A 21,600-nucleotide genomic window follows, 5' to 3' on the forward strand; every position below is an offset into this window, starting at 1 on the left:
CGTCTGCACCGACTGAAGTCCACACTGACGCAAGCGGCCATGGCATCGGCGCTGTTCTCGCCCAAGAACAGAATGGTAACGAGTGCGTGATCTCTTACGCCAACCGCCTGCTGTTACCTGCCGAGAGAAATTACTCCATGACCGAGCGGGAGTGTTTGGCTTATTTTGGGCTGTCGCCAAGTTCCGGCGTTATTTGTACGGCCACATGTTTTCGGTCATGACAGACCACAACGCACTCTGCTTACTGTCTTCCCTTCAGGACGCGATTGCACGGCTTGGTGGCTGGGCTTTGCGGCGCCGGGAATTTTCATTTAGTGTCCATTACAAAACTGGACACCTCCAGAAGGACACTGACTGCCTCGTGTGTCACCCCGTGGATCCTCCCGATCATGTTGCGCATGATCCGGTGACCTGCGGGATTGCTTTGACTGACATCACCGACATGCACGCTGAACAACAGCGCGACGCATCTTTACAGTCCATAATCCCCGGAGTGCGATATGGCGGCACCGACGGCACGTTCCGCATGTTGGTGACACATGATGGCATCCTCTACCGCCACAATATCAACCCTGACGGCCCTGAGTTGTGCCTTGTCCTTCCTCGTCATCTGTGACCCGTCGTTCTCGAACAACTTCATGATGTACCGACGGCGGGACACCTTAAAGTTGATCGCGCGTACCACCGTGTAGGACGCCGGTTCCTCTTGCCGGGTCTCTACCGCACTGTGCGTCCTTATGTAGCGAGTTGCGAATTGTGCCAGCGCCGGAAGAAACCTCCCCTCACACCTATCGTCGTACTCCATCCAATTGAAGTTCCCTCTGAGCAGTTCTATTGTGTAGGCCTTGACCTGCTTGTCCCTTTTCTGACAACGACTAGAGGGAACAAGTGGATCGTTGTCGCTACTGATTACGCGACAAGCTACGCGATAACAAAGGCGTTGCCAACTAGTTGCGCAACTCACCAATTTTTTTTTTTAATGCGAGGATAAATGTTTCAGGGCATACAAGGGTATGTGATGGGGGTGAATAAGGATGATTAAATGAATGAAAAAAGTTTTGCTGACTTAATGAAGTCCAAGAGGGATCGATAATGCGGCCCCTGCGTCCAAGCAGTGTAATGGCTCAGATTCTGCGGCGAGAGTCCCGCTGCTGCGAGATGCCGGAGCCTCGTCGGTTTCAGTGCAGGGCAAACCCACAGCAGGTGGTGGATGTCGGCTTCAACATTTCGCGACTTGCAGAGTGGACACTCAGGACGAGGATGTAGCGGGCGAAAGTGCGGCCACTTCCTAGTCACGGCAGGAGTGAGGGCTACCTCGACCCGGATCCTCCGAAGCGCAACCTCCTCTGCACGGGTAAGACCGCGGGGGAGGTTTACCGCACATGGAGGTATGAGAGCACGTGTACGGCGCCGGAGGTGCTCCTTTCTTGTTAAAAGGAGGGTGGCATCATCTAGGTGAAAGAGTTGAGGCAGTGACGATGGAGAGGTCGCTAGACGGGTCGCAGAATCCGCACGGCTTTGGAAGCTTAGAAGGTCGCGTGGGATCCACTCGACAGATATTGGCTGCGGGATGCATGCCGCCAGAAGATGGATCTGTTGGCATATGTCAGGGCTGCGACTGACGCGTCGCAGAAGCCGCGTCGCCTGGAGGGCATCAGTGCGGATGACGATGCGGGCCGTGGGGAGCATGGGAAAGGCGGCCACAGAGCACAACGCTTCTCGGATAGCAAGGAGCTCAGCACAAAAGGAGGAAGGAGGTTCTTGGAGTTGAAACCGGGTCGTCTTATTAAGGGCAGGTGCGCATGGGCAATAAATTGCAGTGGTTGTTTCACAGCCCTTAATGCTTGCATCAACGTAAAGGACGATGGAGCCAAGCGGCAGGTGGGCATCTTGGGCTACAATTCGGTCACGAAGCGACGACGCCGCGTGAGTTGATGTCGGGCGATGTATATCAGTTGGCTTGTTATCACTCAGCTGTACAAAACTCCAGGGAGGAAGAACTGGCGATAGTGGTGGTAGAAGCGAGTTCGAGAATGCGTAAGCCCTGAGAGCACACGGTGCGTGTGAAAGGCTGGTCTTAAGCTTGCGAGCATCACGTCGCTGCTGCACCAGCTCATCTAGTGTGTTGAGCTCTGCATTTTCTTGGAGAGCCACGATCGGGGTGATGCGGGGAAGGCAAGTGGTGACCCTCATTGCCTCGCGATTAACAGCCTCAAGGCGATCCCATTGTGCCCTCGTCAAATGCTGGAATTGGGCTTGATAAATAAGGCGTGGTTGCACTACCGCCTTCACCAATTGTCGCGCAACATATGAGCGGGCGCCGCCCATTTTAGGAGCAATGCGCCTAATCAGACCCAACGTCTGAATTGCCTGCTTTTTAGCGCTGGAGAGCCAAGCAGTTCTGGTTCCCGACTCGTGCGCCATCAGACCCAGAATTTTTATAGTTGAACATTGTTGAAGAGGGGTTCCGTATAGATGAAGACGAATGGGTGTTCCAGAGAGTTTACGCCGGCCCCAGTGATTGGCGACTGACATGTAAGCAGATTTGCTGACGGAAAGCCTAAGGCCGACCGAAGAGGCGTAAGTCGCCGTGATATCTAAAGCTGATTGAAGGGCAGCGGCTTGAGTCTGCAGGTCGCGATGAGTGCTGCATACCGTGATGTCATCAGCGTACAACAAGAACTTTATGTCGGGTACATCGTGCAAGCGCCATGCAAGCGGGATGAAAGCAATATTGAATAATGTGGGTGATAATACAGATCCCTGGGGTACGCCACGAAGAGGGACAAATGAGCCGACGGCGTCACCACTGAGGCGAATTGCAAAATGTCGGTCTTCAAGGAAAGATTTGACAAAATTCCGTACTCTAGGGGGAAAATGCAGCATGTCAATTGAAGCCAAGATGGCAGCATGACTGATGTTATCATACGCCTTTTCGACGTCCATAGCGAGGACAGTACGGACACTGTGGCTACGAGTTGACGATAAAACCGAGGATGCCAAGACAGCCAGCCCATCTTCAGTACCTATGGATGGACGGAAGCCAATTTGAGCAGGGTGGTAGAAACCGTGGGGCTCTAGCCACCACGAATGTCGTGTGGCTAGCATTTTCTCAGCAAGCTTGCACAACGTTGACGTTAGGGAAATGGGTCGGAAGTTGCCAAGGTCAGTCGGCGGCTTGCTTGGTTTCGGAATCGGGATCACAATAGCTGACTTCCAGCCTGGAGGGACAACGCCATCTAGCCATACCTTGTTAATGGTGTCGAGGAGTTGAGGCAGCACAGCGGAACTCAGGTTCTTGTAGGCCTCATAAGTAATAGAGTCTGGACCTGGTGCTGTCTTGCGACTGGTACCATCTATCGCTGCAAGCACTTCAGGCATGGTGAAAGAGCTTGCAATCCCCTCGGAGTCTGCTGTAGATGGTAACCTGTCGATATGTGTCGGAATGCCTGTCAAGGGAGCACCATTAGCTGTGTGAGGCAACACGTCGTACTGCGGGAAAAACTTCCGGGCTGCTTCTCTGGCGATATCATCCGGCGACAAGCCAGCAGCGAAGCAGGCTGTGGCTGCCGCGTCTGGACGGCGGCCACCATGTTCCATGGCACGGAAGGTTCGCCAGAGAGAAGCATTCGATGTCTTGGATGAAAACCGCTCACACCACGTATGCCAGTGCCTCCGCGAGAGGTCGCGTTCATATCTGCGGGCCTTAGCAGTAAGGAAATTCAGTCTTGTACGTGCTTGTGCAGAAGTGGGGTCTCAGGATGCTGCCAGCTCAGCTTGTCTGCGAGCAGCCCACAAGCTGAGCAGGCCGATATCCGGTGCCGGTCGATCGACGTCTACCCAGCTGATGGTTGTAGCTTCATTGAGCGCGCTTCGTATGCGGTCAACAAGTAGTGGTGACGAGTCCACAGAGGTATCTTGGAGAACGGTGCGAAATTTGTCCCAGTTGACCACAGAACACTTGCGGCGCAATCGGCGGGCTTGCGACGGATGAAGGCCGATGATGATAGGGTGGTGGTCACTACCCCAGCAGTCGAGCTCCCGGTGCCAAGTGGGAGTGCCGGGACCCGACCACCACGTAAGATCCGGTGCGTATGTTGTACGTCGAGCTTGAGGCACAGCTCGTGTTGCTGAATCGGGATGGTTGAGTAGAACAAACAACGCATCCGCAAAGGCACACGCCTACCTCGAGGGCTAGAAGTAGGGTACCCCCAATCTGGGTGAGGGGCGTTGAAATCACCACCAACTAAAATAGGACACGCTGGGTATTGGCGACGGACATTCACTAACCAGCCCAGATTAATTCTTGAAGAAGAGCCACCGGCTGGTCTTATGTAGTATGACACTACCACAACTGTTGCCTTGGGTAACTTCACAGCTACTGCCACTACCTCCTGATATGAGTTACACCAGTTTTCAAGAGAAAGGCAGACCTGAGGATAGCGCGTATCCACATACACTGCCGCCTTTCCTGGAGGGGCAGCTGTGTGCACGCGATGGTCACTCATCGAAGGAGACACGTAGCCACTGAAGCCCGGAATGGCAGGCAAGGCGTTGGTCTCCTGTAGTAACAGGGCGCAGCTTGTTCATACGTAGACGGGATTTAAGCTCCCCCACTTTCGTGGAGAGCCCTCTACAGTTCCATTGAAGCACGCCACAAACACCTGTGCCCGCCATTTTGATTACGAGTCCAGACGTTGCAAAATCACAGATGTCAGGTTGGATAACTGGCTGACCATGAACCGCAAAAGAGATGTTGTAGAGTTATCCGGCAACGGAGCTGAAGATCTGGTAGACTCTGCGACCGATACAGCAGGGCGTGACAGAGACGATGATGCAGCGGAATCGATACTTGTAGTGGTGTGAGATTCCACTGCACGTCGCCGACGCGCAAGTAGTTCACGGTGTTGTCGGAGCTTGGATACCTCCGCTAAAAGGCGGACAATTTGATTCTCAACTGCTGCCATATCATCACGCGGATGTTCCGGCCCGCTCTGCTTCTGTATAACCAGCGGGCGACGGCGGTCTTTGCGAACTTTGTCACTGTAAGTCTGTTGGGATTGGGGTGCAGGCGGGTCGGGCTCGGAAAGCTCTGGCCAGTCGTCGTCATCCCACTGGAGCGCCGCAAACCTGTTAGGTGTCAGCACTGGTTGTGTTGAAGCATGCTGAGGCCATTGCTTAGGAATCCCGCGACGAACCTTCAGAGTGGCCTTTTGCTTTGTGGGACAAGTTGGAGAAGTGATCTCGTGGTCGTCGGTCTTGCAGAGTCCACATCGATAAGACACTGCGCCAGCTAATACAGCTTCATCTGGCGCTGTAAATGGACAGGATCGGCGCATGTGGCCCGGTCGGAAGCATTTGTAACAATAGACGACACTGGGTTTATATGGCCGAGGTCGTAGAATGCAGCCATAGTAGTACAGGCGGGCTGGGGGAGTTGGTGGACCCTGCAACGTGACGATGCAAGAGCGCCCCTTTCCCATGTAACGCGCTTGAATGACACGGTGAGTAGGACAGTAGAGCTCACGCTGGAGAGCAGTCTGGTCCTCGCCAACGTCAACGTTGTAAACGACACAGCGCTGTAGATCCGAGCCCTCTACCAGGTACACCTGGACCGGCACGGTGACCTCGCTCGTTATCGAGAGACGTTGAAGCGTTTGCAAACGCTCGAGAGCAGCCAATGTCGGGAGCCACACAGCGATGGTATTTGACTTCTTCCGGGCCGTGAAGCCGCGGAAGCCTGCGGTGCCAAGACAAGCGTCTAGGTTCGCCTGAATAATCCTGTTCGGGATCTCCGTGAGGCTTGTGGGGGCCAGAGCTTTAATGGTTGCTTTATAGCAAACCGAGCCCGGTGTCGACACAACTGGGTGGTCAGTCGTTAGACAGGAACGCTTGCCTTGGGAGCCGCTATTGGCCGAACATGAATCTGGTGCAGATTGCTCCGAAGGACGCTTCTGAGAACCACGGGGGGCCGACGCCACAGATGGTAGCGCAGAAGACAAGTCCATAGGAGTACTCGTTTCATCATGCACAACAACTGGAGTCCCATTCCCGATCGGTGTCTGGGAAGCCATCGCCGGGCTCTGCCCTGAGGGCAGATCACTCACGGTCTGATGTGCATTTTGGGAAGGCGATGGGTGGGCTGTAGCCGAAGGACTTGGAGCAGGAACCAGGAGCTGGGATCCAGGCTCAGGTGTCAATTGTGCGGCCGGTAACGCCGTCGTGACGAGCGGCGCCGGCGAATCTACCGCCGCCAGCGCGTCACCGGAGGCACTAGGCCTAGTCCTAGTGTACAACTCAGCTGCAGGGCCGATGGAGTGACATTCGCTGAATGTCAAAAAACCGGACTGCGCATGAGCATCCGGGGCGTCCTCAGATGTCTTGGGGTCCAATCTCTTGATGTATGGAACGTATTTACGCGGAAGGCGAGATTTTTCACAGGAGCGGTGAGCAGCCACCTTCGCAGGGAAACTTCGTCGTCGTCTAACTCACCAATTTCGTCGCCAATTTTCTCCTCCACGACGTCATTCTCCACCACGGTGCACCTCGACAGTTACTCACAGACCGCGGCCTCTCATTCTTATCTCGAGTTGTCAATGACCTCCTCCGCTCTTGTGCCACTGAGCACAAGCTGTCCACCGCCTACCACCCACAAAGATACGGTCTTACGGAACGTCTCAACCGAAAAATCACAGAGATGTAGTCGATGTACGGCTCCAACGATCACCGCAACTGGGATGCCACGCTGGCTTACGTGACGTTCGCGTATAACTCGTCCCGACATGACACCGCAGGATATTCACCCTTTTATCTTTTGTATAGTTGCGACCTTACATTGCCGTTTGACACCATCTTCCCTTCTGTGCCACGTGTTGTAATTGAGTACGCTCGTGAAGTCATCTATCGCCCTCACATGGCATGTCAAGTAGCGCGATCTCATTTTTTAGCCTCGCAGCATATACAAAAAAGCGCTACGACCGCTGCCTTAGCGATGTTAAGTTCGCGCCAGGTGCTTGGGTGCTCTCTGGTCACCTTATCGTCACGTTGGGCTCTCGCAGAAGCTTCTCTCTCGCTATAGAGGGCCTTATGAACTCCTACGCCAAGTTACCGACGTCAACTACGAGATTTCGCCGCTACACTCTGATGCATCCTCAAGACAAACGCCTGTCGACATCCTGCACGTTTCGTGACTGAAGCCATACTTCGCTCGCAATTCTTCGCCTGCCATGCGCCGAGGTGGCACTTCGCTTCCCGGGGGACCTCTACGGAAGGATGAAAGAAGAGAGAGGAAGATCGCAGACGCTGGTTGCTGCGTGTTGTTGGTGGTCAGCCATCTTAACGATTCTGACTCATCCTGTATATATATTGTAAATATAGTTTTTCTATACGCGCAACATCCCCGTAACATTATAATAAAAAAATATAACAAGCCATGTAGTGAAATTTGCTTCACAAATGTACTCAGCAAAAGGGAAAAATTACCATTCATATGTGGTAGGAATGCCTAACAAAGTCACCAGAATCGTAAAATAATTGGTGCGGCTAGGAATTCGAAACATGGCACTGCATTTCATTAACAAAATTATCACAGGTAAATATGCTACATGGCAAAGAATTCTGCTCCACGACCGTGTGCGGGAAGAAACTATATAGGAATGATTTTGTGCGAGCTATGATTGGTGCTAAATAATGTTCGTCCCTGTGTCGCGTTTTCCTCGTACTAATACGTCTAACAGAGTTTGGGAGAGCGAAGTTCATCTTTATGGTAAGGCAATACTGAAGAAATGATAGGCGACTAACCTTCTTACGGGCTTCCAAAGTAGCTATATTATTATCGCTAAATCTGAAGGAGAATATATGCGTTTGTAGTTTGCAAAAAGAAATTAATTTGCTTTCCTTTGAAATTTTTTCAAGTTGCATGATGACTTTTTTATATGCAGATCCCATACGACGGAATCATATTCTGGTTTTGACCTTATGCGAGCATTGTAAGCTAAATCTTTTGTACCAATTGATGCATTTATTATGTACTCTTTTGCGGAAGCGTATATTTCTGAGGCCGGCTACACAGATATCTGATATATGTTTTGATCACGTTTCATTTTATTTTATTTCCTTAAAGACCCCGTAGTAGGGGTATTACATAAGGGGTGGGAATACAACATATACAAAGAAGTGTTATAATGCATTCAATTATGTTGATAAACAGTTGTTACATGTAGAACAACTTGTGAAGAGCGGGTGATGGCAGCGATTTGATAAGGAAGGCCATTCCAGTTTTTAGATGCTCGATAGAAAAATGAGGCTGAAAATGTATTTGTGCGTGAATGTGGTTGTGCAACCTGCTGGGGATGGCCAATGCGTCGTGACCGGCGCGTTGGAGGAACAATGCATGGTGGTCGATTTAGCGTCGAATAGTAGAACCTGTGGAAGAGCGAAAGGGTGGCAATGCGGTGACGAAAGGATAGAAGCGATAAGGAAGATTCTTTTTATTGCGGAAGCAATACTGCTTGCACTTTCGGCCCATCGGTGGTCGTGGCGCCTCCTTACACAGCTGCGCGTCACGTGACCGTGTGACGTCACGCAAACCGAGAGACGGGGCCCCAGCTCGCGGCATCGATGGTGGAGGCGAAGCCTTGCGCGCCGCTGCTGCGGCGCTACAGAGAGAGGGCGCTCACTGGTGTGACGTCACGCTAGGAGGATAAATGGGGCTACAGCTCGGCTCCTCGCAGTGGTCGGCGCGCTGCCTTGCGCTATATCGGATGATGTATAGCCATAAGTTTAACAAAGAGCATCCATGTCCACACCATCAGCCGAACCAAGGCGCAGCCAAGGGTATTGCTTTCGCAATCTTCCAGGCTTAGCCAAGCTAAGCCTTCAGCCAATTTTTTTAAATATGATATGCTGACGTTGTAAGAGTATTTGGAATGAATATACCTGGTGGCGTGATATTGAACTGCCTCGAGGGCATTGGTGAGATATGCTTGATGCGGATCCCAGATGGCCGATGCGTATTCGAGTTTAGTTCTTACCAATGATCTATAGGCTAACAGTTTTACATGCAATGGAGTGAGGCGAAGGTGACGTCTTAGAAATCCCGATGTTTTGTTAGCTGATGAAATAACATTAGTAACATGCGCATTCAAGGTTAGATCATTAGTCAAGGTGATACCTAGGTATTTGTAGGATTTCACTGATTCCACAGTGACGTCACCAATCCGATAAGAAAAGTGAAGAGGACGATGACGAAGGGTAATTGAGACAAGTTTGCATTTATCAGAGCTGAGTGTCATCAGCCAAACATAACGCCACTCTTGTACGCGGTCAAGGTCAGTCTGAAGAGTTATTTGGTCAGTGATGGTATTGACTGCGCGGTAAATAGCGCAGTCATCGGCAAACATGTGGATGGGACAGGACACATGCAAGGGTAAGTCGTTAATGTAAATTAAGAAAAGAAGGCCAAGGACGGACCCCTGTGGTACGTCTGATGTGACGAGTGTAATGTTTGAAGCGTGATTCTTAAATGAGACATACTGTGAGCGGTTAGTTAAAAATGGCTCAAGCCATTTCAGGACATCAGGATTCAAATTCAAACAAGAAAGTTTTAGTAATAGGCGTTGATGAGCTATTTTGTCAAACGCTTTTGCGTAATCCAAAAATATGGCGTCTGTTTGTATGTTACGGTCAAGATTAGCATGAACGTCATGAAGAAATAGTGCAAGCTCGGTCTCGCAAGAACGGCCCCTGCGGAACCCGTGCAGTGAAGGATGAAAGAAGTTGTTAGCGCCTAGAAAGTTCATCATATAAGAGTAGATTACATGCTCCATGATCTTGCAGGGAACACTTGTCAATGAGTAGGGTGGTAATTTAGGGGAGAATTTTTGTTGCCCGATTTGTAGACTGGAGTAACCTTCCCCATCTTCCACTCGTCTGGTATGGTGCCTGTGGAAAGCGCTGGTGAAAATAATAAATAGAGAAACTCTGCAGAAATGTGTTTGGTGTTTTTTAGTAGTTTTGAGTTAATGTCATCGATGTCAGATGATGAAGACAACTTAATATTTTCTATCACTGATAAGAGCCCGCGTATTGTGAATGTGATGGTTGACATGTTGCATTGCATATTTGTGGTTGGCGGGGGAGGAAGTGTGTCCATTTCATTAGTGAAGACAGAAGAAAATGCGTTGTTAGACATATTAGCGCAGGTTAAATCTGTCACCGATTCACCCAGCTCGTTAGTAAGATTATTGATGCGCGTTTCTTTGGGGCTTATCACCTATCAGAATTTTCTTGGATTAGTAAGTTGAATTATGGGGTTTTACGTGCCAAAACCACTTTCTAATTATGAGACACGCCGTTGTGGAGGACTCCGGAACTTTCGACAACCTAGGGTTCTTCAACGTGCACTGAATCTAAGTACACGGGTGTTTTCGCATTTCGCCCCCATTGAAATGCGGCCGCCGTGGCCGGGATTCCATCCCGCGACCTTGTGCTCAGCAGCCTAACACCATAGCCACTGAGCAACCACGGCGGGTAGGATTAGCAAGTAAAATGTTTGGCAGGTCATAGGGAAAAAAAGGCTTGCTTGGCATCGCGAATTCCGATTAAGTACGCAGCTTCAGCAGTGTAATATTTCTCCCACGCAACTGAGCTTGCCTTAACTTTAGCGTGGCGATAAAGGCGCTCTTTTAAATTTTCTATTCGTTTTAAGGATCTTGTAAACCAAGGTTTTTGTCGATTGAAACGAATCGTTATCCTGGGAATAAATGGGTTCTTTAGTTCACACAGTTTGTTTTTAAACAACAGCCAGTTATCATAAATCGAAAGGTTGTTAAAATTATCTGCAAAGGTAGAAAACAATGTGTTTAATTCAGTATTTATAGCGTCATAGTTACCTTTGTCATATAAAGAAATTGTCATCTCGTCCATGTCGCGGGGTGGGCGAGTGAAAGTGAAGGCAGCATGAATAACTTTGTGATCCCTAATCTCACGAATATATGTAAGGGATGTTAAGCTTTCAGGATTATTGGTTAGTATAAGATCTAAAATATTGGCAGATGTCCCCGACACACGGGTTGGCTCCAGTACTAGCTGTGTTAAATTGTAATTTAAACACATTTCTATAAAGTCGCTCGCTTCGGTTTGATTTGTTAGCAAAGCAGTGCCATTGTGCCAGTTAATGCCGGGAGAACTAGTCTCCAAAAAGGAGGATAATAGTATTGGGATGCTTTGAAGTAATTTCACTTATATGTTATTTAAAAGATTAGAAAAGTCCGGTTGATGGTGAGGGGGTTGATAACACACGCCTAGCAGAACTGTTTGTGGGGAACATTGACATTTTAACCACAATGTTTCCAAATGGCTGTCAATGATAATTCGTGTGCACGGCAATTGTTGGTTCACGGCAATCAGAATGCCTCCGCCACCTGCGTCTCCCCGATCGCATCGATAAACGTCAAAGTTGGAAAGATCGGTCAGGACTTCTGCGTCACTGATTTCTTTTGTAAGCCACGTTTCTGTTAGTATCAGTAAGTAAGTTACTGGCGGATGATGTCATAATGTTTGATACGTGTTCACGCTTTGGCAGAAAGCTGCGTGTGTTCGTGAAAATTACTGAAAAATACCGCATATTACGTGGGATGGGAGCGCGAGTTCTTATATTCGTGGGATTATGCGATTGCTATGCTGTTTCTTTGGGGGTCTGTGATGTCTCGTCAAATGTGTAGCGTTTAGTACCTATGTGCAATGCTTTGTAACGCAATAAAAAGCGAGCAGATTTTGCTTTCGCAAAAGCTACAAGGTGCCTGCGGGCGTTCTGCACAGCCTTAGAAAAATCTTCGCCCACACTGTGTTCAATGCCTTTGAACTTACGGCCATTTGATAGGACAGTCTCTTTTGTCTTAAAGTACGTAAATTTAACAATTATAGGGCGACGGCGCCCAGCAGTATGCCTCCAGAGACAATGTGCTTGTTCAATTTCTTTTGTATCTATGTTAATGTTAAGGTGCTGAGAGCACAGCTGGGTTACGGCTTCTTCAGACTGGGCGAATGGTTCCGAGGGATTAGTATCAGGAACACCATAAAAGATTTAGTTATTTCTACGTGATCGGTTTCAGCGTCATCCATACACCGTTCCAAGCAAGTGGCCAGGTCAGTAATTTTTAGCAGTTTCTGCTTTTACGGCTCCAATTTCATTTCGCAACAGGATGATGCTTTGGCAAAGTGTTTCGATTACTGTCAGTCGGGAAGTCAAATCGGACACCATCTTATTCGCTGCTAGTAGTTGGTTCCTAATGTCTTTCATTTCTTTGATTATTTCTTTTTGCCGGCTGATAGTTTTTGCAACTCTTTTAGCACAAGGTCAGCACTATCGGGACCCGGGTTAGACTCGATGTCTCCTCACAAGAGAAGCAAGGACCGAATGGCACAAACACTCTCTACAGCAATAGCGACACAGCACCAGGGGCTCGGCACCTGCACCGGAAGATAATTGCTAGACTTTTTTGCAAAAAGAGAATTCTTGTTACCAACTTCCGTAGCGAAGAGCAACGGGTTAGTTGTCTGCATTGGGGTACAACAACCGAAACCACAGAGCGGTGTCGACAATCGTGGCTGCTTTATACTTGGTGGGAGCCCTAGTGTCAGTGCCGATCGGGCCTTCCACAGGGAATCGAGCATCCAGATGTCGTATGGCGGCGCTGACACAGATGAGGTTGCACAATCGATTCCAGTGGCGTAGGCGCCAGATGGCGTACAAGGCGACCACGTGCCGGTTTCATTTATGAGGGGCAGCAGCGCACATTCCACTGGCGTGTTGATAACCGGAGGTATCCGTGATGACAGCTGCTCGTGGGTAACGATAGCTACGAGCACCTGTGTAGCGAAGAGCAACGGGTTAGTTGTCTGCATTGTTGTACAGCAACCGAGCCCACCCTGTAATTGTTTGTTAGCGTAACGCCAATGCATTTAAACTTGTCAACTTCTGAAATAGGATTATTACGAACTGAATATGTAAATACACTAACTAACTTTCTTCTAGAAATACGGAGTAGTGCTGTTTCTTTTTCTGAGTTTGAAATCATTCTACACCGATTGCACCAATCTCCAATTGCACAGATATTGTTTTGTACCAAGATGTGATAATTAGCAGATATATCTTTGAATACCGCACAATCAGCGGCAAACAACCGCATGGATACCTAAGCGGGAACCTCCACAACTAAATCATTTACATAAATAAGAAACAACAATGGGCCTGAAACACTGCCCTGTGGTACTACCGAGGTAATAGGAACTGCACAAGATGTGCATTTTTGTATACAAACTGGCTTTAATTGCAAATATATACACTAATCCAGCGGACAAACAAGGAAGGCAGGTCTAGGCATTCTAATTGATACTATAGCTTACCATGTGGCACTTCTTCAAAGGCCTTCAAAAAATGTAACAACAGGATATCAAGCTGCTCAGAAACATCAAGTACTCCCAAGATGTTATGCACAATGAAACCAGCTGAGTGACTGTGGACATAGCTTTCCTGAAGCTATGCAGATTGTGATGACAACACCTTTCGATCGGCCAGAAACTCTTCAATGTAGCATACAAGAGAATCTTCCAACAGCTTGCAACAAGTGCTTGTAACTGAGACAGGGTGGTAATTATTTACAGAAAGCTGGTCACCTTTCTTGGGGATTGGTGGAACACGTGCAATGCGCCTAGGATGACACCAACTCTTGGGATGATAGGTTGAATATGTTGGTCAAAAAACTTGAAATATGCTCAGCATAGCGTCTAAGAAATGTGTTTGCAATGCCGTCAGAGCCTGCTGACTTGTTAATATTTAGGTATCGAAGCATAGCAGTGACACCTTCATGAGTAATTACCACTTGTTTTCTCGATTATCGTCAGAGATTCTTGATACACGTATTCGTCTAGCTCAGAAAATCCACTCTGAAAGTACCAAATAAATATTTCGGCGCTTTCCTTTGGATCATGTGAATTACATCGTTTATTTTTGGTTGATGTATCTCCCCATTAGCTTCACTTATGGCGCGCCAAAATTTTGGGGGGTGGCAGCGTAATAAATTATGCCAAGGTGTTGCTTAAGCAATTCTTTCTTGCATGTGCGAGTTTCGTCATTAAATCGTATTTTAATTTACTGAACTGAGACGTAAAAGCTTTATGCCGTTTTCTGAGGCGCTTTATATTTCTTTTAATCTGCATTACATCCCTGCTATTCCAACGATTTCTGCGACATTCTAAATTTTTCTGTGAGAATAAAATGACCAATGCAATATTGTTTAATTTAGGGGAAAATTTGCCACAAACGCTCAACATCATCACTAACAGAATCAAGATACATGTACAAATGATGAGTTCTGGTCGTGTCGTCAGCCTTCGTGTAATCTCTAACCACAGTCAACGAAAACGTTTTCTCAATTTCAACAAATTTTTTAGTGCAGTTAAAAGATACTAATTTATAATGCGAAATTCTAGGTTCCACAAGAATAGTATCATTGCTAAACATTACGGTAACAAATCACAGGGCGTGACTTCGCACGTTGCAAGCTGTCATCGCCGGAGCAGCTTTCGGAGCAGTAATAGCCAGCGGCAGGTATGCGGGGAGTGACACGTGCTTCACATTGTTACCAGGCATCCGCCATGGTTGCTTAGTGGCTATGGTGTCGAGCTGTTAAGCACGATGTCGCCGGATTGTATCCCGACCACGGCTGCCGCATTTCAGTGGCGTGAAATGCAAAAACACACACCCATGTGCTTACATTTAGGTGCGCTTTGAAGAATCGCAGGTGGTCGGAATATCCGTAATCCCCCACTACGGCGTGCCTCATAATCAGGTCTTTGTTTAGCACGTAAAACCGCATAATTTAACTTTAATTTAATTGTTACCAGGCGCAATTTATTATCAGTTATGTAGCTTGGATGCTGGTTTTGCGCTCGTTCTCTATTGAAAGGTACGCTGTTCTGTATGTTGTGTCCGTGATTTCAAACAACGTATGCACTGTGCGCTTCACATTGAGAAGTGGTTGAAGCCTCTGCCTTGCGAGGACTATGAGCCATAGCTTCTGTCCCTGCACTGCCACCACAATCGGCCCACGTTTTTGCTAACTGACACGGACACAGAAAATGCTGACCAAGTAGGGGCAAACAGCTTCGCTGTAAAAAGCACTCTCAATGACAAAAAGCTTTCACACATGTAGCCCCGATAAAGGCTTTACCAGTTCACCTCCACTTTCACATCCAAAAATATTTGGCACACAGTTGGGGCAGAGTTCCATTGATGAACAGCTTGAGAGCACACCACTTTGTATTCTACAGTTGCGTTGGCAATGCAGCGGCCGTAAATGCTGGTGCATGAAATGTTTTCAGTGTAGACACACTTGCTGCACTGGACAGGTATGCCCAGATATTTTCGCTGGTGCTGCATTTCGTCAAAGTGGTCACGTATCTTTGTAATGTCAGCTTCATGGGAGGACATAGGGCGTGCAAGGGCAACCTTGGTGCGAATATTATACAGAGCCGTTTGCAGACGAAATGCGATCTTCTCTCACTGCACTCTCATAAGATTGAATAAGCTAAATTTGCAGCGCGTGCAGGAACAAACAGAATAAAACGTTGTTATAGCCGGCAAGAATCAACAAGCAGGGCGCGATCACAGCTATAGGGTTGCTCTGCATGTTTCACTACTTCGCCCATTAACGACCCGATAAGTAAGAGTCACAATAATTGTATAAACGCCGGCTCACCGAGGAAAATTGCGCCGCCCCAGACGTCGGGGCCGTTGCCGAGGTTGCAGCCGTGCACGAACCGCAGGGTGCATTGTCGACGCTGGCCTCAACGCGACGCTTGGTAGTTCCGACCAGCACGGTCGATGAACCAGTCCCAGCTGCGTTGTCTGGGAGGCGCAGGAGCGGCCCTCAGCTAAGGTCAGTGGGGCCCAGGTTGTGCGGCAGGCGCTGGTCCTCTCGCGTGACCATGCAGTCGGCTCCATCCACCAGGCTCAGCTGTACCATGGACCGTCGTCCGCGGACATCCCCGGAACAGTCCGGTCCCTTGGAACAGCAAGATTAGGCTAACCGGCACCTCCTCCATGTCACCCGTCTTTCGAGCCTGCGCAGCGCATGCTTTCCCGCCTCGTGCATCGTGCTTCTTCCTTCTCCCTCTTGAGCATTCCCCCACATGTCTGCTATTCTCTTTTTCTGGGCTGTTGCTTGTTTGTCCCAGGGATTGTGTTGCAGTCGTCGACACAACGTATCGAGACAAGCCCGACTTCGCACGCATGATATCACAATATTGCACCTCGCCCGTAGTTGAAATGTTTTGAATGCAGATGCAGTGGCTTCACCAGAACGACTTGTCCACACACCACCGCTAGCACATTTGTGCGCTCACTCTTGACTTGATAGTACTAGACTTTAAGTGTTCCCATGCGGTGAGCTCGCCAGATAAGTGGGCAGAAATACATATTCTGTCAAATTTTAGCAGCTTGTAATGAAGCATATAACAGCACACTTAAGCTACAATGTGAAAAATATACTAAATTTTATAGGACTTATGAAAGTGGCATGTACAGAAAATATTCAACTATAATACTGTATGCAGATCATAAAAATAAACATCAGCAATGCTAACCATAAAAATGTATTTAGGAAATCATTTTTAACAGGCTGTTGAATAAAATTGGCACATATGTACATTCCACATTAAGTATTCTAGCCATTACAACTGAAATTAATGACAGCTTATGTAATGACATCGTAACTAGCGTTCACTCGCCCTGAAGGACGTCCTTTAAAGCAGGTGAGGGAAGATGCCCCAACCAATGTATATCCACATATTCTGCCGTCATTACAGCAGTGGCCTCTGTGCTTATGCCAGTGGACTGAATGATAACGATCAGTTGGCACATTACAATGGAGCAAGAATTAGAGCCACTATGCGCTTAAATTATTATCACGTTTTATGTCACCTGTCAACTGTTTGCTACCCTTCAAGACACTACGCTAAGTTACCAAGCATTAGTCCGATACTGCTGCCTTTGTAAGCGCGCTCTCAAATCGTTTTCAAGACCTCCATGCAGGGAATTTCACGCAAATAATAACGCATAAATAAATTCCGCAATGGCATTGCTAAAATTGCTGTGCAAATAACCACGGCGCCTACCAAGTTGATATTTCCAAATTCTCCGAGTTTTCCAGGTTTTCTTTAAGTGCCTTTGCAAAATGCCCTGAGTGGCACAGAACTTGACGGGTTAACACCATGTCGCCTGACGCTGTCAGGCTATATAAATAAAAAAAATACTAAATCCATTTTGCATACTAAGCAGTAATGTTCATTTTATTCGAGAAGAAAACAGAAAGGAGAGGTTTGGAAAATGCACGGCGAATAAGTTATCTTCGGAAAAACAATGGTAATACCCATTGCAAATCGAGTCGAACATTCTCAAATACTACTAAAAAGTACATGCATGCCGAAGCAAATAGTTTTGAATATGAGCTATTTCCATCAACAGATAGCAAGCTCATTGGTATGAGGCCTAAACTTTGTCACAAGGGAGATTCTCTCGCAACAGCTGGTAAGTCAACCTCAACTGTCATGACATGCTATGATCCCACGCTCGGCGCCTCAGTGTTTCCTGTCACTGCTTTAAAGAGTTTATTTTGGATTAGATGAGGGACACCTGCATCTCGGCGTATGGCAACACTTTGTTCTGTTGAGCCTCCTTCAAAGAAGCCGCGGCACGCTTCCTTTCCCGTTCATTCCTCAATGCGTAGGTCCTTGAGCTCCTTTCGCTGGGCGTCCGCCGCAAGGACCATTTGAAGCACCCTGTTGGAGAGTAATTGCACAGTCAACGTCTAATTTTTCGGACTCCCTAGGGGGCGCGAAAGATCCGAAAATCTGGCAGTTCGAAAAAATGAATGCATAAATTTTACTGACGTTAAGGGCTCAAATCGCCGCAGGCACACCCGGAAAAGCTCTGAAGGCCTGGCAGTACACTTATTAGGCATATCGGTGCTCGTGCTGTGACACGAGACGGCGCGTGCACTAATGTATAATTAATGAATGCATACTGCGTGCCGTAACAATAGCCTCTTCCCACGCTTGTTACGTTCACCGCCAATACTTTCGCGTATGCTTCGCAGCGTAACATAGCTGTATTAAGGCGAAGGTGACTTTTGGGAACCGTCATTATGCAATGCATCGTGCTTTCCGAGCTAGGAAGCCATTCGCGAGGTCCACAAAGGCATAGCCGGTGCAATAGCTGACAGCGACGATTTATTTCAATCAAAAACACGGCAATGAACGGCAAGAAGCTAACGCCGAAGCAGCTAGGCCCAGTGTTGCCGCGGTGGCGGATACGGCTGCCAGCGGATTTGCGTGCGAGAGCACCGGTTCGAGGTGGCGAGGTAACCAAAATGGCGGCGCTGGCAACTTTAATTAATGCCGTTTCGTACCGACGGTCACGACAAACAGTCCGGAAAATCGGACGGCGAAGGGTTCTTACATCCGAAATTTGAGACGTTCTGATACATTGACCCTAGGATTACGTGGTGGTGCCGCGAAGCCGTCCGGATTCTCGGGCGTCCGGAAAGTCAGTGGTCGTTATTGTACACTGGCAACTCTTCCAGCCGACGACACGGCGTCAAGTACAATTCCTTACGATTCCTCTCTGTTACTCTTTCTTTCTTTCTTTCTTTCTTTATTCAATACTGCAAACCTTGTACAGGTCCAAGAATAACAAAGTCAAAAACATCAAAGTGTGGCGAAAGGCAATGAATAATCATTCTAGTCGGTTACAGTGCGAGGAAAAAATGAAAACTTGGAAAATCAGGTCGCGCAAAATACGGCGTCAGGGAATTAGGATATTGGTCACGTGTACGCCTCAACGTTGAAACGACATATATGGAGAAGGGTTAATAGCTAGATCTTCATTCCAAAGCAAGAAGAGAAATTGCAAACGTACATCTTTTCTTCATTGTTCTAGACATTGGATACCGTTAATGTGCATTAATTGATAGGGTGAGTCATACGGAGAAAATGTAGAGTAAGTAAACCTTACAGCTTTTTTCTGTACCTTTTCTAGGCGGGTGATGGTGTGTTTAATAAACGGGTCCCAGACAACGCATGCATATTCAAGTTTCGTTCTAATTATTGAATTGTAAGCAAGTAATTTTACGCTAGGGGGAGAAGGTCTAAGCTTATGTCTTAAAAAGTATAGTTTACGGAATTCAGAAGAGTTGATGTTATCTATATGTAAATTCCATGATAAAGTATTAGTAAGTGTGACACCCAAATAATTACATTTACTTTCTTCCAGCAAAGGTGACGAAACTAGCCTGTAGGTAAAAGAAAGCGGAGCTTTTTGCGAGAGAAGCGAAGAAAGACGGTCTTATCAGTGTTAAGTTTCATGTCCCACGTTTCACACCATTCAAAAATCTTAGCAAGAATTTTCACACCATTCAAACATCTTAGCGCCCTCGAAAGCCAAGTACGCTAATTGTACAGATACTAGCACTCTTAAGAAAACGATTTGGAATTGTATTCACCCCTCTTATTTAAGCTATCCTGCTTGCGGCATTTGTAATGCGTCGAGTTTGGGCAAAAACCTGTTTGAGACGTTGAATCCATTAATACGCCGTTTTGAAGACATTGTGTGCTACGTGGGAATTAGGAAACGAGGGTCGCCTTGCCACATAACACAATGCATTAACTCTTGCGGTAAGATTACGGTTTTCGTAGTGCACACGGTCTCCAGAGGAAGGCAGTGGGAGAAGTGCAGTACAACCTAAGAGAGGCAGAAATCTTGGGCCACCAATCAGGCTGAAAATAGTTCACCTCGAGCCACGCCCTTGTTTTTGGCCTCTCCAGCAGCCTAAAATAGAACACAGCGCCGCAAGTATTCATGCTGGAGTTGGCGTAAAGACAACTCATCCGTTATGGAAAGCGTTGGGCTCAGCAGTTGGCACGGCCTAATCATTTCCGCAGTGGCCATGTAACCCAGAAAAGTCATTCCGAGGAACCAGGACGCTGCGACGCACTTACTTCGCACTGCTAGACAGTAGGACCATGATTGGTGTGGGAATGCTGCTTCCAAGCACACACGTACGCCTAAAAGAGAGTTGTCATGTTTCCATTTCAATTGGCTCAGCGAGGCTGCGCTACTTTACCCAGTGGCGCATGCAGGTGGCTGTAGCCAGTGCTTTAACAGACGGTGATCGAATCATTAGGCTTTCCTCCTGCTCAGAACACCGACCGCGACTACAGCCGTGGCAAGCCCGGGGACAACCCTGCCCCCGAAAGAGAGCCGTCCAACAAGGACGATGCCGAGACAAGTGCCACGTCAGCAACCAGCCGACTCGGCGGCCCTGCGCCATCCGCCTCGCACGGCTCCGAGGCATCAGGTACTCGCCGGCCATGATGGGCCGGGGCGCAGACAATACTACAATTTGTAAACACAATTAACATATTGAGCCACGATTAACGGAGTCGTAACCTAGGGAAGAGGTCATTCATGAAAGGTTAAAACCGTCGTCGTTCTGCCCTCGCAGTTTTCACTAATACAATGTCGCGTAATGTGCCAAGCACTGAAAAGCGGCGCATTACTGTACGCGGATTTATTAGTGATCTCTCGCACATCATCAGTTTTAGAAAAACACGTGCAGTGCTGCGGGAGCGGTCTTCTTCTTAGAAACGACATTATTGTTTTCTAGCTTGCTTTTCCAAATAGGATGGTTAGGTGGGCTAGTTGGTAAAGCATAATTAGAAAAATTAAAGCGCAATAATGAAACTGGACGTAAGAATGGAACGCACACCACAGCGCCGTGTGATGTGTGTTCCACGCGCAGCGTTGTTACTGCGCTCTAATTTTTCTAGTATTGCTTTTGCCGTGTCTTGACACCATTCGCTTACCGTTCAGTTAGGTTCTTTATTCAATAATTCTAAATACAATAGCGTACAACAGATTTCTATGCAAACATTTTGAAGCTCTCTCCTTACTGTCACCGAGGACTTCATGCTCATCTTGAATACCTTGGCTTCGAAATTACCTCATAATGTAAGCATACGCGCATCTTCCAATTTCTTTTCAATAAACCTGCCCCTGTCTGCAAAGAGGGTGATGACCCTGCAAGTGCCCCTCCCTTCTTCCGCACCTTCGAACTGGGTTGGGCGCTGGTTGGCAAAAGAAGTTCATGCTACCTGTTCTCTCTAAGAGCGCTTATTGTACATAAACTGCCGCGACCTTTATTCTGCAATATTTCTATTCTTTAGAAGCTACTGCATCTACAAACTGTGCTTAGAAAGAAAATATTCGTCCTCTGTTTCCAGTACAAAAATTTAGCGCTGTCGCCAAATACATAGTTCCATTAACTCAGCTTGTCATCATTTCCTGAAAATGTTCCCCTGCCATGGATGAAACAGCCACAAAAATGTATTGCTCTTGGAATGCGAACATTTTATCACAGAAGATGCACAGCGTCACGGTGCGGAGATGACACTTCGGCTAAATTACTGGTCTTAGGACAAAATTTTGTATTGAATTGTTGTGAACGTACTAATTTGCGCCCGATTTACAGTGTAGTGTTA

General features: G+C 47.8%; 1 protein-coding gene across 1 annotated transcript in view; it reads left to right on the forward strand.

Moving 5' to 3' along the window:
* The first annotated feature begins 9,399 nt into the window (after nt 1-9,399).
* The window catches only part of LOC129385555 (uncharacterized), a 59,723-nt gene continuing 47,522 nt past the window's right edge, over nt 9,400-21,600 (forward strand). Inside the window, exons 1-2 of the mRNA XM_072286994.1 lie at nt 9,400-9,427; nt 20,244-20,417. Coding sequence (XP_072143095.1) covers nt 9,400-9,427; nt 20,244-20,417 — 202 coding nt within the window. The remainder of the gene's footprint in view (nt 9,428-20,243; nt 20,418-21,600) is intronic.

The sequence above is a fragment of the Dermacentor andersoni genome, chromosome 3 (genome assembly GCF_023375885.2).
Source record: "Dermacentor andersoni chromosome 3, qqDerAnde1_hic_scaffold, whole genome shotgun sequence".
Classification (NCBI taxonomy): domain Eukaryota; kingdom Metazoa; phylum Arthropoda; class Arachnida; order Ixodida; family Ixodidae; genus Dermacentor; species Dermacentor andersoni.